The sequence below is a fragment of the Ixodes scapularis genome, unplaced genomic scaffold, assembly GCF_016920785.2.
Source record: "Ixodes scapularis isolate PalLabHiFi unplaced genomic scaffold, ASM1692078v2 PGA_scaffold6__148_contigs__length_123643588, whole genome shotgun sequence".
Lineage (NCBI taxonomy): Eukaryota > Metazoa > Arthropoda > Arachnida > Ixodida > Ixodidae > Ixodes > Ixodes scapularis.
In genome coordinates this window covers 8,292,927-8,310,685 of record NW_024609881.1, presented here as the reverse complement: position 1 = coordinate 8,310,685, position 17,759 = coordinate 8,292,927, and the positions used below count along the sequence as shown (strand labels likewise).

The following is a 17,759-nucleotide window of genomic DNA, read 5'->3' as shown; positions in this document are numbered from 1 at the left end:
CGATTAATGTGATACTAATTGGCTGAGCCAGGTGATGACGTCACAGCTCCTAGCTCGACGCCGATATTGGCTGATTCAGGTTCTGGAAGGGTGCCAGGGGTTTAAATCCCGGGTTGTATCTCCATTCCAGGAGTCGTTATTGAGTGTACATGCCACGTGTTAAGCCAGTCGCTGAACTAACTGATGGTTTGTGCCGAGAACATAGACGTCAATTTCAGAGGAACTGAAACCACACACTTCCTGTGCAGCACAATGGCCCAGCAATTTGCTACGCATTTTCTTTTTGTACTTTGCGAGATAAATGTTAGAAAAAAATATGGGCGGCTACTTTGGGAGTATGGCGATGCTCTGAGGGACTGGGAGAGGAGGGTACGTCGTAAGTGGGCGTAGCTTGTGGAAAAAAAAAAAGGTAATGTTTTTTCGCAAAAAAGACAAGAAATCTGCTACAAAATGTTTTGGTGGCACCAGCTTCTGGGTGCTCCTCTGTGATGAAGGAGGAGCGGTTAGGACACGAGCAGATGACGCGCTACGTAGTCGCGTGGAATGGCTATGTTGCTTCGCATCTGTACCTACTTATAACGGTTATTTATTGAAGAAACTTGACATTTTGGTCAGTGCTTTTTCTAGTGAGGTACAGTGCCTCCAAGCTGCTTTTATATTACAAACTTGAAAATGTTCAGAAACCAGCCTGGAGGCAGCTTGCATTGCGTGCATCACGGCTATTCATGGCGTCTATGATTCTTGTTCTGTAGGATCTGTGGATGCTTCTGTAGAAAAAATGTTTTGCAGTCGCCATAGTGTAGGACATCTGTCATTACAGCTGTGCACGTGTGCACCCTGTTGTATTGAGTGGCGTCGCACACTTGTTTCAGCAAGATCGAGCTTGTCGATACCTACGTTTCTATCCTTGTGTTTTTTTACAATGACTGACAAGCATTTGTGCGGCACTGTGCGAACCAAGTCTAAGCAGTTGTTGTTCTTTTATAATGGCGCTTTTATCTCCCGCATCAAATGTTTGGCAGAGGAGTTTGCACAATGAGACTTCTGCTCAAAAGAAAAACACAAATTCCTATAACTTCCAGTCACCCAAGGCCCGACAAATTAAGACGACTGATTAATTTGTTCTATTCAATCTTCGCTAAGAATTGATTACAAGTTTACAATCGCTCACTGAGAAGCGCATCAGACATTTTGCGCAATCCTTTGGGTCCACAAAATGAAATGCACGAAGGGGCTTCATTTTTTGGGACGTTCAAGTGTCACCAACTTACTAGATCTAGCAGGTCTCGGTCATGGAAGGGGTTTCACTCTTCGCTTCTACTGGGCGGATAAACAGGGACTTAGGACTGGGAACCAGCCGCTGCCCCTTCCAGCCAGTTGTTTTGAGTTTTGTCTACTGGGTATTAAAAAAGGAATCAATTTGGAAGCATAATAAGAGATCGGCACTTACAGAAGACAGTGGAACCAACAAGATTCATGAAGTTGCTTTCGCTGAAGTGTTTACTACACACATGGAAGGTTCTCGAGTTTCAGCTTAATGAGACATTCCTTTGTTTGGTTTCATTTCGTCCGAATAATAATAAGAAATGTTTGCCCTGGGTAGGTGTTGTACTGGGGCTCTGGATATTTTGTTATAAATGTCTGGCTTTGACTCTGGGGCATCGGAAGTGTTTGCTAGTACAACTATGCATTTTGCATCTTGAAGCTGCGATAAAATTTCCTACCACAAATACCACTTGACCAAATAAGCGGAGCAGGTGAAACAGGTTTTGCTGTATTACCCCAGCAATGCAAGAAGTGAGCTTACGAGCCGAGAGGAGGGATCCATGATCTGTGTGGTCAGTGCCACCTGTAGTTTGCACTTGCCACCATTAGGGGAGAGTTTGGTAAAGTGGATCTCTGAGGGCACTGCCACCTTTGTGTCCTCGTTCTGTCTCCCAGTTTTGGCAGATAGTGCTGGTGTTGAAGGTGCAGGCTTTCCCCCCAAATAGGAGGCTATGGCGAAAGCCTACAGGTTCTCAGAATAATAATTCACATACAGTCGAACCTCGATACATCGAACTGCGCGGTGATGGCGAAATAGTTCGATACAGTTAGAATTCGATATATTAAATCACATCAAAAACGTGTCAAAAACTTGTTAAAAGCGCGTGGCTGTCGCGCTTCACGAAGCGCCGACAGGCGGCACATGCGCGCCGATCGACCGCAAAGGCGGGAGCAGCCGCATTAAATATCTGGTGCGGCTCATGCTTGGCGAGAACCTGGGGCCACTCTGGATCAAGCCACTTCTTGATTTCCTCTTCATTGGCGTCCTCACTTTCTCCCGAGACTGTCTTCCCGACAATGTTAAAGCGGGCCTTAAAACGTTGCAGCCAACCGCTACTGGCATTGAAGTTCTCGGCGCCGAGAATGAATGCAAAGGTCTTGGCCTTCTGTTGTAACATCGGTCCGGATACAGGAATATTCCGGGCCCTTGCGTCGATGAACCATTTGTGCAGTGACTTCTCAACACCTTCAAAGGCAGCTTCGCGTACACGCCGTGCGCCTGAGTGCTGGTTCTGTTCTGCCTCGGCCTTTATGTCACTCTTGTTTTTCAGTAGAGTACTCAAAGTGCTTCTTGGTAGGCCTAAAGCTTCGGCGACGCTCGACTTTTTTTCTCTATTCTCAACCCGCTGGATAGCTTCCAGTTTGGCAGCAAATGTCAGGGACGTCCATTTTTTAGCGTTTGGAGCCATCACTCACGCAAGGCAACATGACACACGAAAGAACTACGATCACATGCGTAGCACTACCGATAATACCGAGGAGGAGGAGTCTGTGCGGCAAGTGCAGTGCGTCGTTGATGTTGCGACCAGAGTTGGTCGTGGTTGCGACGAACTATCCAGGCAGCGGCGTGCGTGCGCCGTTACGTTCAAATGGCGCCCTCGGTGTGTGTGTAGGCAGTCGGAAGCGCCCGTTGCGCCACCGCTATCTTCGAGGGTGTTGCGGGAAAGCTCGGCGCCTGTCTAAAGAGCGCGGGCTGTTTGGGGTGGCGGAGTTCGATATATCCATTTTATGCCCGACCCCGTTCGAAATCAAAAATAAAAAATGCACGCGATTTTCCACCTGATATAGAAAGCGTTCGATATAGGCAATAATTCTATATATCCGTGTTCGATATATCGAGGTTTGACTGTACTAGGGAGTGATTGGCTCACGATTATGCATCAGTGGGTGGTACACTGTAGTTGTGGGCAGGATTGTAGTGAGAGCCAGAACCTTTTTCTAACCATTAATGGGAGAAATGTGTACAGTTGGGCAAGGTGGACCACAGGCTTGAGGGACCACAGGCCCCTTGAGCCTGTGGGCCCTAGTGCCTGTGTGGCCAACACTCAAGCTGATCCCGTGCTTTCTGTACCTCTTCTTTCGTCATTACGTGAGTTGGGAGTGTGCGCTTGTCTGTTGTCTACGTGTTCCTTTTCTCTGTCCCTGTCCTTTTGTGCGCAACTGTAACTGCATACTATTAATTGGTACATTTATCTTAGAAGAGGTAAAAATAAATGTTTAATAAAGGGTGTGGAAATGGAATTTTCTTGACACCTCGGTGAAAGATGTGAATGCCAGTTATTGTGTCTCTCCTACGACCGTGCATTGCTGCTATGTCTTTGCTTAAAAAGATATCATTTTCAGGTCCAAGACCAGCGCTGCTGGCCTGGCAAAGCAGTCGAAGCACATTCTTCTGGTCGGTCTCGGTGACCCCGAAGACTCTCTGAGGTAAACTCCGAGCACTTGCCTTTTTGACGTGTCTCATAAAGTGACTCGGCCAAAGAGAGAGAAAGGGAGTTTTACTATTTGTATGCCTCCTGTTATTTGAGCACGCTCTCGAATCATTTTCATACCATCGGTTTCCAAGTTTCAAAGCTCGATGCTGGAATTCCCTCTCTCAAATACCGAGTATTGATGCCCATTTCACCGGGATGGCTCATCCTGGTCTATGAAGGAAGGAAGAAAAAGCAGCAGCAGCTGGCTTGAAAGAAATTAACGGGTATTAAAATATTAGGGTGGGCGGATATGCATGTCAGAAATAAATAGTGCGAGGATCAGTGTGTACCAAATTGTCACTGTGTACTTGACCTTTGCATTGTTTCTTTCTAATAAGAAATCAGGAAGGGGCTGAAAAGGAAAAAGGAGATTTCAGCCCCTTCTTGTTGATTTCCTTTCAAGGTAGCTGCTGCTTGTTCCTTTCTTCATAGGATGAGCGGCCGCAGTTAAATTGGCATTAACACATGTCCTTTGCTATTTGAAAAAGCTGTTTGTGTTGTCCCTGTAAGTGTATCTTCTTTCGTGTCTTCTGCATTTCATCTCCAACGAATTCCCTTCCACATAGTCTTCCCTCAAACGCAAATTTTTGGCAGAAATCTAGGTGGTTGAGGAAAGGATAAAGGGGTACACGGCCTCGAATTACCAATTTTTTGCGAAAAAAGATTGATTTTGAAAATTGCAGAATTCCGGCATGTACAACTAATAATGAGCACCCTGACAGTGTTTTATCAATGTGTGTCGAGAAACTATGGCAGAAATAATCTTTATTGACTCGTCGGTAACGCCCATGAGGTGTGCCATGCTTGGCCGGGCACGACGAGAACCACGACAAGCATCAGTTTTGAAGCACGGTAGCCCTCGTCGCGTGGTGCGGGTAGTCTCGTTTGAAGCGTCATTTTGCGGGCTTTCGACTTTACTTTTTTATTGATTTCTTTACCCGTCCGGGCACGGGGGAGAGCCCCATAGAAGCGCTCAGCCGACTGCCTGTCGCGTGCCCTCTGCCTCGTCGTCTTTCACCCCCGTCTCCCATAGTTCGTGACGTCACGGCAACAAATTTTCTACTAAATTTGGCAGGGAAACTGGATTGTTAAACACTCTCAGCAAGTCACTCGTTCATGACGCTTTTTTCACAGAAAACAACCCATAAAACGCATCCTGTGCTAAAAAAAAAAAGCATGGGTGCTTACAAACTTCCTTACATCTCTGGAGGTTTGCACCTCTGATCGGAACACTTTTCAAGCTCAGGTTTAAATCACGTTAAAACACCACAACCAGTTGGCATTTTTTTTTACAATACCCTCAAGGCCATGAAGTGTTAAGGGGAGTGGGTATTAGTTGCAAAAAATTCATTATTCCTTCGCAAAATTGAATGCGGTCTTCAATGGTCACAATGTCTTCAGGAAGGCCATTTCAGACCATAATGGCATTGGAGAGAAGTGTGCATTGGTAGGGCTGGGGAAAAAAACTGTTGCCGGGTAATTGTATTGCTATGATCAACCCTAGAAGAAGAATAGTTTGGTGGAGAGAGCATACACTGGCTTAGTAAGGGAGAGTAAAAAAAATTGAGAGCTCTTCAACCCTATGAAGAGGGAAGTTGAGCGAAGCTGGCGCTCTGGTGGGATTTGTTATGTCGGGCTGGGTGGGAGCAGCGGCAATGGCGGTTTCACATTGGTGGCATGCACGTTCTCGCTTCTGTGCGCACCGACGCTCCTCGTACTTGCGCTGCTCCTCTTCGGAACGTTCAACTTGGGTGCGACCCATGTGAAGTCCAAAGTCCAACTGAAAAGGACAGTGGCGCGATCTTCGACAGGTGGCCACCGAAGAGCGTGCGGCATTGCGCAATGTCAACGGGAGAGAGACGCCGCGCGTGAAGAAGGCACGCGCGTGCATTGTTGGCATCTGCAGCATTAACTGCTGTATAAAGCAAAAGCCTGGAACAAATGGCATCTTGCACGCGTGTTCACCAGCGCTTTATTTTGGTCATTTACTTCGAATCTTTTATACAGGGAAGGTGCGCACGTGCGGTTCCGGTATCTGCAGCATTAACTGTACAAAATCATTGGTCTATGCTCGGTCCCACCTCAGAGACGATCTGCCAGAACCTAGCCATAGACAGCTTCGCTGTAAAAGCTTTCTGTAAAGGGGATGGTCATGTTTGTGGCTGATAGACATTCTCGGTCGAGCAAGAATGCATCTATACATACTTTAGTTTGTTCACTGTGAAAGCAGCAGAATGGAGGTGGTTTCTTTGACTTTGGAATAGAATCTGTTATACAGGCGTTTGACTGTAGTGGCAGGTTGTATACTGTACCAGTTGATGGACGCTGTAGTGGCAGGTGGGACCCTGCAGTGTAGGGTTGGACACTAGTGGCAGGCAAAAGTTTGTATGGTGAGCGGGACACTGGTTGAGCCCTGTGGTGGAGGGTAGGAAGTAACCAAGGGGAACTGGCGGCTGGTACACAATAGTTGGGCAACAATGGAAAACTCATGGTGGGCCTCACCGTTTCTGGGACTTTAGGGGTTAGCGAAGCACCGGTTGCAGATGGTATGTCCAGTGAAACCCAGTCTCGTTGCAATTGATTCCTCTGTTGCCGAGGGTGCTGGCTTTCCTGAGCAGAAGTGTTCCTGGCAGGCTGTCCGTGGCCAACTTTTGGAGCCAGGAGACGCAGCTGCCGCTGAAGGCGCGAGAGCGCCTGGTGGCGCTCCTGGCCGGGATGTACTCTCCGGAGATTGAGGACCACTTCCTGTCCTCGGTGACCTTCCTCCTCCTGGAGCTGGCCTCGCGGAGCCCTGACTACGGCCGCAAGCTGTTTCCCCGGCCCCTCTCCGACTGCCGCTTCGTGGTCTGTGGGCCCTTTCTTTGTTTGCCATTCTGGGGCCGCTGCTTCGCATTTAGAAACAGTTGTGCTAACTTTTCTTCTCGCTAACATTACCCACTCTCTTAACATTTTTTGCACAGATTTTTGCGGGCTAGCATCTCCGGGGAAGGTGTGACAGAATGCCACAAAACACGGCCACAAAATATGGGACACAGATTCCAGGGAAAGTGTTAAGTTTCAGCATAACGTTTAATGCATGTCAAGACATGGTTACAAATTGGTTACAAGCAGACCGCCTTGGTCCGCAAACAGAACTGATTCTCCCCGCTAGCGCACCACCTTTTAACAACATGGCCACCGCTGGACCAACGCCACCAAGCGCCCGCCATAGCCACGGTGGTGCGACTAGTCGGACCACAACGGAAAGAGGACATAATAATGAGGGCAATATATTGACAAGAGAGGACAAAATTCCGAACCTCTCCAAACGAGAATTGAGCCCAGAAATCTGAGCCCAGCGCTCTATCGCTGTGCCAAGTGGTAGATTTGCAAAGTGATACTTTCTGGAGGTGTGTGGGTAACCACATGATCGTATCGCGTGATTTAAGTTTCACAGGAGAGATTAAGAAAAACCGCTGGAAAGTGGAGACAGGTGAAAAACACGCATTCTGTTTGCCGAATTGATCGTTAGAATTGAGGTAAATCAAGCATTTGGATATAGATAGACTAGTTTTTGCGTCGTAAATGTATAAACGATTTGCCGAGGCTTCTCATCTCAGCAACCTACCTTTGCTTCTTTTCTTTTATAAGTCCTTCAGTAAACAACATGTAGTATTGCTAGAGGTATGTATATTTGGAAATTTAAATGATTCACATATAGTGCTTGCTATTAGAAGTTTTGGAGTTCTTCAAACATTCAAAAATTACTAATGTTTTCAGAATTTTCCAATGTCTCGCATCAAGTTTCAATGATTGCACCAGTATTCTGGTGCCAAGATTCACCACTTCGCACTGGCGCACGTGCATCAAACTTTACTGCTATGCACCTGTGTGCTAGTAGGAACGGCTAACGTGTCGGAGCATTTCGGTTAGCTAGATTGTCTCCAGTCAACTGAGATGATTTTAAAGAGCACTGCCAGAAAAGTAAATCTCGAGCTACATTCAAATAAATAAAAAGTAAGCCGATCCCAGAGGCACTACAACACCAGGCCAATTAGTGGCAAAGGTAAAGCAAGCTTCAAGCACTTTGCCGCTTGGAGTCCATGTAGGACCTAGCGTAAAATATGAGGGGAGCGTTCACCCCACTTTCACTGCAGAAATTGGGTTAATCTAGACTTGGGCTCTTGTCCGGTCAAATCGGATGCTTAAACTATAAAGACCCGTTCACACACTTGTAACCAACCACGACTAAAGGGGTGTCCAAACAGGACACTACAAAACTCACGACTCCGGCAAATCGTGCCGCGCTCTGCCGCGATCCGCTTCCGGTCGTCGGAGGGAAATTTCCCTCCGTCAATTCTTCCCGGGGGGAAACTTCCCTCCGTCAAATCTCCCCCTCGCTTCCTCCACGGCGGCCTTGCTCTGCTTATCACGTGGGTCCGGAGAGCCACTCACACGCTCTGTTGGCTGTCGGTCAATCGCTCAAGGCCTCCGCTCGCAATACGGAACCGCATCGGACGCCATCGCGACGAAAGTGAATCTCGACAAAGAAAGCAGATCCGAGGCGGGCGAAACGCACCCTTCGACGCAGGAATGTCCCAAATCCACCCAAAGCCGGACCTCCTTGGCCTTCGAGCCGAGGCGACGGCGGTACGCGAGGGCGTTGGCGAGGTGAGCCAGACGCAGGTGGCGTGTGACGTCAAATCTGACGAGGAGAGCAGTCGTGATCGTAAAAGTCTTCACGACTCCTGCAAACATTTTCACGACTCCGACAGACCGCAAAAATAGAAGCGTCCGCTTCAATTTTTACGATTCGCCGGAGTCGTGAGTTTTGTAGTGTCCTGTTTGGACACCCTTTAAAAGAGACAAGACCTGTTGAAACCTCTCAAAATTCCTTAGGACGAGAAAACACGCTGGCGCCACCTATGCGGTGACCCCGGAACTACATTTCACAAGCGAAAGTTTTGCGAGATTTTCGAGGTCAAATGTGCGTAATACCTACGAGGAAGGCTCTTTTATAACGTTGGCAGAAGTTTTTTGAGCCAAGAAACAAAAAATGATGCGCGAGAGAAATAGAAAATAAGCCGGACCGCCAACTTTACACTGGTGCCCAATAGATGCTGCCGGTGTGTCCTCTCGTCGTAAGAGGTATTAAGAGGTTCCAAGGCACTTGGTTCTAAGGGATTGCAAGTGTATGAACATGCCTAATTTGCAGAATTCTCAAGTTCGGGAAATGTTAATTGTGGGCTCTTGAAAGAAGTTGGCGTTTCTGCGGTATTTTAGGAGATGTTGACGATTTCGACTCTTTCAAACGAGAAAGGGACTACACTGCATTATCAGGGCAACTAACAACCTGGAAAACTCGGAATTTTCCGGGACTTTGGCAAGTCTGGAAAAGTCTGAGAATTTCTGCCCCAATCAGCATCAGTCGGGGGGAGTTTGAGCTTTCCTTTCTCTGAGCGGCAGCAGAAGAGGCGGTTGTGGTGCAACATACATGGCAAGCGACTCAATCTGCCTGCCGACGCAAATACCTGCTTGAAATTCACTAGAAATATTGGAGCAACCCGGAGCTCGAATCACCTTCTCTTAAAACACTCGCTCCGGGACAGACTTCCCCCTCTGTCGTTTTTGCATCCCTAAATGGATGTTACAGTGTATGGCATCTTTGCTAAATGGCCTCACGACCAGAGAACTCATCTTTCTAGCTTCCCTGCTCACCACTAAATGAACTGTTTCCAAGAGCGGTCCACAGCATGGCGGTTGAATTTATCTCTGCGGCTCGGGCGAGAACACCTTGAGGTTGGAACTGGGGAGCCGTGAAAGCACAAGCGCCGAGGCGATGTGCGATGCCTCGGCGTGGAGTGGGTAGGCTTATGCAGCATGTTGCCAAGAACTGGTCCACCGCCCTGCCGGCTGTCAGATAGAGCGCAGTTTTGTCGCATAAAAACTGCACTGCAGACGCGTCCCATTCTCTTAGGATCCGGTCAGAAAATTTTGATAAAAGTGTCGGGGAAAACCTGGAAAAGTCGGGGAATTTGAGCACATTATTTCGGTAGGTGCCCCGATTACCTATGTTTCTCCCAATACATTTCTTTTTTTTCTTAATAAAGGTATGTGTCATGTTTCTCGTGGAATAAAACTTAATTTTTTCAAGTATGCTTTGTAGAAAAATATTTCAACAGTTTCATGTCTTATAACGACACTGACACTCCCCAACATTTGTTTTTCCTCTTTTTTGTCAGGCGATTCATTATGGTGTCGGAATACTACCCAATTAATATTTTGCTACAGAGTCACATATTTTTTTAATAAAGCCAAAAAACGCAGCTGCTCCAAACCAAAACTCCCGCACCCCGCGGAGAAGTGGAGAGGATAGAGTGAGTGGCGGAAGTCACGTGGCTACACCTAACTGTGCGTTTTTTTTTTTTTTTTTGTTTTTTCCTCCACACATGGCAGACAAAATGCGTTGCAGGATCCGTTCGCCATGCGATTGCTTTGCAGTGATGTTTGTTCCGCTCGCTGTTCTGTACTTCAAGATGAGTTGTTTTGTACATTTAAATGTTGGCAATGAGTAGTGAGTGCCCGTGGTCAACTCCCGTGATCGGCTCCGAAAAGAATACTCCCAAGATGTTGCGTGAAGAGCAGGCTCACATGTCCTGCATCTGAAAGTGGCATTGTGCGGCAAAGCCCACAAGTTTCCGAAAGGTCAACGGGTCGGGATCAATGGCTGGCTGCAATTCCTGTAGAACAGTTACGCCAAGCTCGGAAAGCGGACGCTACTCAATTCATATGCTCCTTGCAATTTGTGGAAAGTGACTACATTGAGTTCGCAGGTGTCAAAAATGGAATCCCATACCATTTAGTTCAGCAACGTATCATCCACAACAATTGTTTTTTTCAGTGATAATTGTAAAAAAAGAAATATAAACATCGCAAAATGCTTGACAAAAAAACAAAATGGTCCACCCACACCAGGGATCGAACCCGTGCCCACTGCGTGTGAAGCGGACGTCTGTCCACTGAGCTACTGAAGGAACTCTTCCATTCGTAATAGTACAGCCGGTCAACTGTATGTCGGAAGTTTGCTGTCGTTTTCCCTTTATTGAATGCACTCCCAGCTTGAAGTCGGGCAGCACCACGCATTGGCCACATTCGCACCTCGTAAAGAAACCGTAGGCGTGCTTATTCAACTCGAACTACGCACTTCGTGCTGGACGTTTGAGCGAGCGTTGTCTTCAGCCACGAGAGGGAACGACGGCTCGGCGACGTCTTCGTGCAATCGGCTTGCTAGTTGAGCATGTCATACGGTATGAATATCAGTTCTTTTGATTGGTCCGAAATTTCTCTTTCGAAGGAAGACAGAATTCGCCGGTACTGTGAACGACAGTTCTGAATTAGAGGTCCAACGCCTGTCGTCCGCTGCCATTCGCTAGTCCCATTCCACGATACGCGAAACGACGCCATGTTGAGAATTATGCAGTGAACGCACGGAATGCTTCCGGTTGTCTGTGCTACCTCTTTTTAGGGGCGAAGCTCCTTAGGGTCTAGCCTTGTTCGTCCGTCCGGCCAGCATCCAAGCTCACATAAAAAGAAAAAATGTTTGTGCAGTCGACAGGATTCAAACGTGTGCGGGGAGACCCCAATGGATTTCTAGTCCATCGCCTTAACCACTCGGCCACGACTGCGGGACGAGTAGGGGGCTCTGAGATGTGGTAGTAACTCAAGAGCTGGGGATGTCACGGATGAAACGTTGCATGTAGCCGCTCAACGTCTATACAGGAGAGGGCACTGCAGTCAAATGCGTATATCATCCCGTTAAACTTTTCATGCATTGGCTCAATGTTTATAGACGAGAGGGTGCTGCGGTCAAATGCTCAATTGCGTATATACCGTATTTGCACGAATATAACGCGACCACGAATATAACGCGAGGGCAGGTTTTGATGCCATCAAAAAGAAAAAAAAAATATTATTACTATTATAACGCGAACCGAGGCCGCGTCAATTTCTCGCACTCGGGGCCATAGCATTTGTGAAAATTCAATGGAAATGGAAGAAATATCAGTTTATGTTTCGACTGCACTCATCCTCACTGCTCAGGTCCTTCCGTTTACAATCCACTTGGCGACTACGCAGATAAGCAGCAGCACGGCACCTGCTTGTTTGGTAGTTCCCTTTTCTTCCCTGCGAGCTCCTCGGCAGCCCACAATCCAAACAAGGTTTGAAGCAGAAGCACCAACACCAGATCACTCTGGAGCAGAAACTAAACAATGCGCAGGCAGAGAAAAGACAGCTGAACCCGATACACCATCACACTTCTTGTTCTGGTCCCTCTAAGTAAACAAATGCCTCGTGTTGCATGATTGCGTAAACGCGGTTGGTGGCCTTGGCCAGTCTTAGTTTGGCTTGTGTTCACTTGACTTGGTCCGGCTTGGCTTGGCTCGGCCAGTGCCCGCATTCCCACATGGCGCGCGCGCGCGCTGAGTTTCTGCGGCGTGCGCGCGTTGTACAAACACAAAAGCGATAAAAAGATTTTTTTTTATGTTTTCTATTTGCCCTTTTACGTCCACACCCCCACTTCTTTTCCCGCTGGATATTTTGCATTAAGCTGGAGGAATGACATTCTCCTCTGGCTTTCTCCAGACTCACGCGCCTCACGGCTGAACTCGATTCCGAATATAACGCAAGGTGCGTTTTGGAGCACGTAATTTCGAAAAAAAACTCGTGTTATATTCGTGCAAATACGGTAACCACGTTCCATACCACACATTCTCTTTCTGACATGGACCGTTGACTTAAGTGGTGGAGATGCGTTCCCACGGCTTCTAGCGGATCCAAGTTGATCCGCTAGAAGAACCACTGGCTCTGCATTACACCGACCATAAAGCGGTAATAATGAAGTCAAAACGCAAGCCGGAACTCAACACTACCTATGAGCAATAAAAAAAAAAATCAGCACCATCAGCACTACCTATGAACAATAAAATCAGTACCATCAGCAGCACTAGAGCTTCGCCCCAATCAACATCATTCACCGCGTGGAGATGTGGTCATTTTTTTAAATCAACGTATTTGCAGCTTTTTGGAAGCCACAAAAAATGGGTTTGATATTTTTTTCTATTTTCAATATTGACTGTGTGCCTTCAATGACTCACGACTTTGATTAAATTTGGTGGTCGCATCGAAACCTTAGAAAACGACCTGTGACCACAGAAAAGAGAGTGAGCACGACTCAAACCGGCCAGTTCTCAATCGGCGGTTTTTGGGCGGAAAGAAACCGAATTTCAAGCCGCAAATTTTGTTCTGGGTAGTTGGGCTCTCATACGTCGCGTACAACTAAAAACCTCGGCGAGCATAAATAGTCTGTCAGTGTCCCTTTAAAGTATCTGTGTTCAACTCAAATTAAATGTAAAATATTAGTTACGGGTTTTAGTTGAACTAGCTAGTTTATACTTGTTGATGGGGACAGCTAGGGTTGTTACCTTTCCTTAAAGGAAAAAACTGGCCGTGCCGATGAGTTATGTGGGATTGAACTGGTAAGAAGAAAAGCATGTGTTGACGGCCTTTAATATACAAATTCAATTTATCTTGATATGAGCTTCCCAAAGGGAAATCAAAACATATGTATAATAAAACAATAGCATATGGAAGTACACAAATAGGCAACACTGAACTCAATAATATGCATATATATATACATACCATTTATTCAAAAGTAAAGTGCCAAAAACAAATCCTACATCCTCTACCCATCCTGTGCAGCAGGAATGAGTAAGCACTCAGCAAGCTGTTTTTATTGTGCACTGGCCCTGCCACTTGAGGACACACGCAGGCTACAATTTTGCTACAGATATCAGCCTTTCCCCGAGAGAGACGGCGCATGTTTCGGCATGTCCTCTTGTTTGGGCATAGAGCCCCAAAAAGTTCCAGATGAACAAAAATGACCAAGTTTGAAAGCAATAAAGCAAATGCATTTTTTTTAACATTATGTGGACGTATTTACTAAAGAGAAAGCAAGTGGAAAAGTGGAAAAGAAAGTCTGTGGACGGGAGATAGCACCACACGTGTCTGTCAGGATGCCGACAATTGTTAATCAAAAAGCCATCCCCCCCCCCCCCCCCCCCCCTCCCAAAAGGCACAGACAGCTATGGGGAGGACAGGGCAGTCCTGTGTAGTAGTCGCGTGTTTTCCGTACCCTTACAGGTGCCGGCTTTCTGCTTTGTCCCATTTCCCTTCCATTTGCCCGCCGCACCCGCTTGGAGGAAGTTGGGCCAGTTCGTATTGAGACGACACATTGAAAACCAATGCAGAAAGACAGAACAACGGGCGAGAAACACATAGAACATTCAAGCGGTGACTCGCAACTGATATTTATGAGAGGAAAAGGAAAACGACATTCATAAAAACAAAAGGACGAAACACAATACATTCGCAGCATGAATATTTACAAAAATAAAAAATTGCACGAGTACACTTGAGGCTGCTTACGTTAGGTGTAGGAAGGCGAAAGCAGTATTGTCCCGCGGGAGAAATGTTTTTGGAGTAAACTTTCTACACATATGCAAGTTTAGGACGAGAGATCGACGTCAAGTACGGTGTCTAGGACGACATTAAGGACGGTGTCTAGGATAACCTCTCAGCTGACCTCAAGGACGACATCTAGGACAACTTCTAGGACGACCTTAAGGACGACGTCGAGAACGGCGCCTGGAGGACGACTTCTAGGACGACATGAAGAACGATGTCTAGGACGATCTCAAGGACGGCATTGTCTTTCAGCATACAATCGAGCGGCATGTGCCGCTCAATCACATTTTTATGGCCATTTACTATGATTTTTCGCTCAAGGGGACAAGTAAGGCTTTTGCCTAAATAAGAAGGTGAGAAAGCTAAAAGCTATAAATGCACACATGAAGGTAAGAAAACTAAAAGGAAGCTATAAAGGCACACGTGCAGGCACACGCCACAGGGCATGGTAAGGCTTGGGCATTAAAAGCACTAGCTAGGGAGAGCACTTTCTTCTTTTTTCTTCTTATACACCATTATAGATAGCTTGCTAACGCAACGCTCCTTTAATTTTGCTGTATAGTATGCTTCCAAAATCTCTCTCTGTAAATATTCATGATGTGAATGTATTGTGCGTGCTTAATCCTTTTCTTTTCTTTTTTATGTATGTACATTCTTTTCTTCTCATAAATATCAGTTGTGAGTCAGCGCTTAGATGTTCTATATCTCTCTCCTGTTGTAATTTTTCGCATTTACTATCTACACTAGCCAGATGGCGCCACATACCGCTTTGGCACCCGTGTTCTCAGGGTAGCATCCCCATGGCGCCTGACCCCCATGTTTGACTGTTACATAAAGGAGTACCTTACTAGCAACCATCCGTGTCAGACGAAGTGGTGACCCGCGCCCTCCAGGCCCCTCCGATTACCACCTCGTCATGTGACCCCCTCGTCTTCTCCGCAGGCCCACGTAGGCCCTGCGCTCCTTTTATTTTCACGGGTGACCGTCTTTTTAATTACTACATTTTGGCGACGAGCAATTACTACATTGCCCTGTCTTCTGTGCGCTGTTTTTCATTATGTCACCCGCTTAGAGATTTTGAATGATGCAGTCATTCCTCAAGCAAGCTCGCTTATGTGCTCTCTCTACTTGGGAGTCCTTAATCAATTTTCATGTACTTCCTGCAAAAAAAAAAAAAATCTATTGACAAGCATTTTTTGTGCTAGTTTTTGTGTTGACGGTCTAAAATATATTTATAAATGGCTCCCCTTTGCGATTTGCCGCGCTCTGCAGCAAATCACTAGTGCTGACATTGCTGGTCCAACAGAAGAGTGGGGAAAGAATGCAGGCGATACGTTTGGTATGTTAAGCGTGTTAGTTTTTTCGCAACGAGTTGACGTTGCTTGAGTGTTTGTCAAGTTTATTTTATACAGTGAGCGGCGCTGGTGTTTTTGTGTAAATGAAAGCTAGAAAGACGTTAGATACAGAGCTTGGTAGGGATGTTTTCCTGCTTTGTGTGTATCAGTGTCGCCAGCAACATGGTCCCATCGGGACCGCCGATGTCCATGCCCATGCCCCACCGTTCCGAAGCAGCCAAAATGTGTGGGACCTTTCCCTCGAATTTATCGTATTCTTTGGTATGACTGTTTGGTGACTCTGGTATAATCTGACCATCACCCTGTTGAAAGATTCCATGGTTGGCTATAGTTGGAAGGCCCCTCCTTGACGCGGCAAGGTTTCTTGTCATGTGGTTCAGGACTACGCCGTGACGGGATCTTGGCGCCAGCGGCACGCGGCGATGACGCCACTCTTTGCCGAGACGCTGTCGTGGAGCCAGTCTCAGTCATCCACAACGACGTCACAGTCGACTACGACGTCTGCAACGACCGACCCGGGCCCGATGCTGAGGGCGACCCAGGCGGAGCTCCAGTTCACGCCCACGCAGCGGGGGACCTCGGGTGGTGAGCAGACGCCCTGCACTGGGACGCGGATCACCGGGCTCGGGGTCTCGTACGGACGAAGACGCACAAATGCACTTTCTCACCATATTTTCTGGTCTATAAGTCGCACCATCTTCGACAGGCTCGATCATACTCGCAAACGCCAGGGAGCACAGAATGGGTCCCGCACAAGTCACACTCTGCATGTCGTTTGTGTTAGATCTTTCTCTCCTATTATGTATCTCGGTGGCTTTCACAGGGGGTCTACGGATTCTTTGGGGTCCTTGAGGGCCTTCTTGGGGTCTCAAGAGCATTAGGCCGCCAGTCAAGCCGAGGAGTAAATCTTTTCTTTTCAATTGATGCTGGCTGACCGACAAAGCTAAATAGACTCAACCATCTGCACTGAGTGAGAGGTGTTGATTATAGTCTACAAAGTGCATAGCTTGACAAAGAGAGTGCTTTGAAGACAGCCAGAAGTGCGCACGTAAGCAGCTTTTAGGCCATTTTTCACAAAGAAGCCAGGGTTTACCAGGTGTGAGTGTGTGAGCAGAGACCAGCGTGAGGTGAGGCGTCTGCGCACGCACCGTGCTGGTAACAGCGCCGCCGCTGCGGCTCGATGGACGATACGGGGCCATTCCGGGAATTCGATTGCCACACCTCCCGAAAGACCACAGTCGCAAGTAATAACAAACTTGGAAGCCTATCACACTTTTCAAAAGGTTCGAGGGAAGTTCCTCTTTCCACCTTGGCAGAGGGAATGCTGGAGTCCTCTCGAATGGTCGCTCTGCTAAGCTGGAGAGAGGAGCTTCCCCTGAACCTGTCACCGAGTAGAGCAGCTGTTCTCTTCTTGATTCTGTGTTGGCAACATGCATTTCATTACCGTCATTGGTGATATCCCACACCGCCTGGTGATAGTTACGAAATTGCAGAGAGTAAGCAAGTTGGTGAAAGAAAAAAATCATACTTTTGGTTCTTAATTTCTGGGCCAGGTGGCGCAAGCTACCTCCCGTTATAAAGGGTACAGCCGTTAGAATGCCTTTTACAAAAAACAACAAATAAAACTAAACGTGCAATAGGAAACTGGTAGTGAAGAACAGTCTGCTGACTGTATTGATTGTGTGTTGCCAGCTTAAATCCCCCCTAAAAAGAAGCTTTTGCTTTATCACTGTTGGGTAACCGAGCGATCGCGAGTAATCTGATCGCCCGAAACACGATCCGTGCAAGTCTGCTCACCGTTTGCAGCCGCTGCGACGACTGCGGGCTCGTTCAACTGGCTCACCCAGAGCACTCTGGAGAGCAACCTTTCTGGAGCCGAGAGACGACGATCCCTGTCCATCCTTTCGTTTGCGCCGGTGCAAGAAGAGGTCCTGCTCGGAGCCAGCCAGACCAGCCAGAAGAGTGAGTGGGGAGGAGCTGTTTAGAGCCGCTGTGGTGCCTGCAGCTGGTGCCTTTACTGCGTCCAAAAAAGTGCTCCCGCCATTTCCGCCTCGCAACGTCATGTCATGCTGTCGCCGGTTGCGATCCTGGCAATGTC

At 47.4% G+C, this 17,759-nt stretch overlaps 1 protein-coding gene across 1 annotated transcript in view; it reads left to right on the top strand.

Moving 5' to 3' along the window:
• Nucleotides 1–17,759, top strand: part of LOC8026835 (DNA-dependent protein kinase catalytic subunit) — a 374,591-nt gene that overhangs the window by 212,588 nt on the left and 144,244 nt on the right. The window contains exons 58-61 of the mRNA XM_029967180.4: nucleotides 3,670–3,753; nucleotides 6,434–6,644; nucleotides 16,042–16,246; nucleotides 17,468–17,623. Coding sequence (XP_029823040.2) covers nucleotides 3,670–3,753; nucleotides 6,434–6,644; nucleotides 16,042–16,246; nucleotides 17,468–17,623 — 656 coding nt within the window. The remainder of the gene's footprint in view (nucleotides 1–3,669; nucleotides 3,754–6,433; nucleotides 6,645–16,041; nucleotides 16,247–17,467; nucleotides 17,624–17,759) is intronic.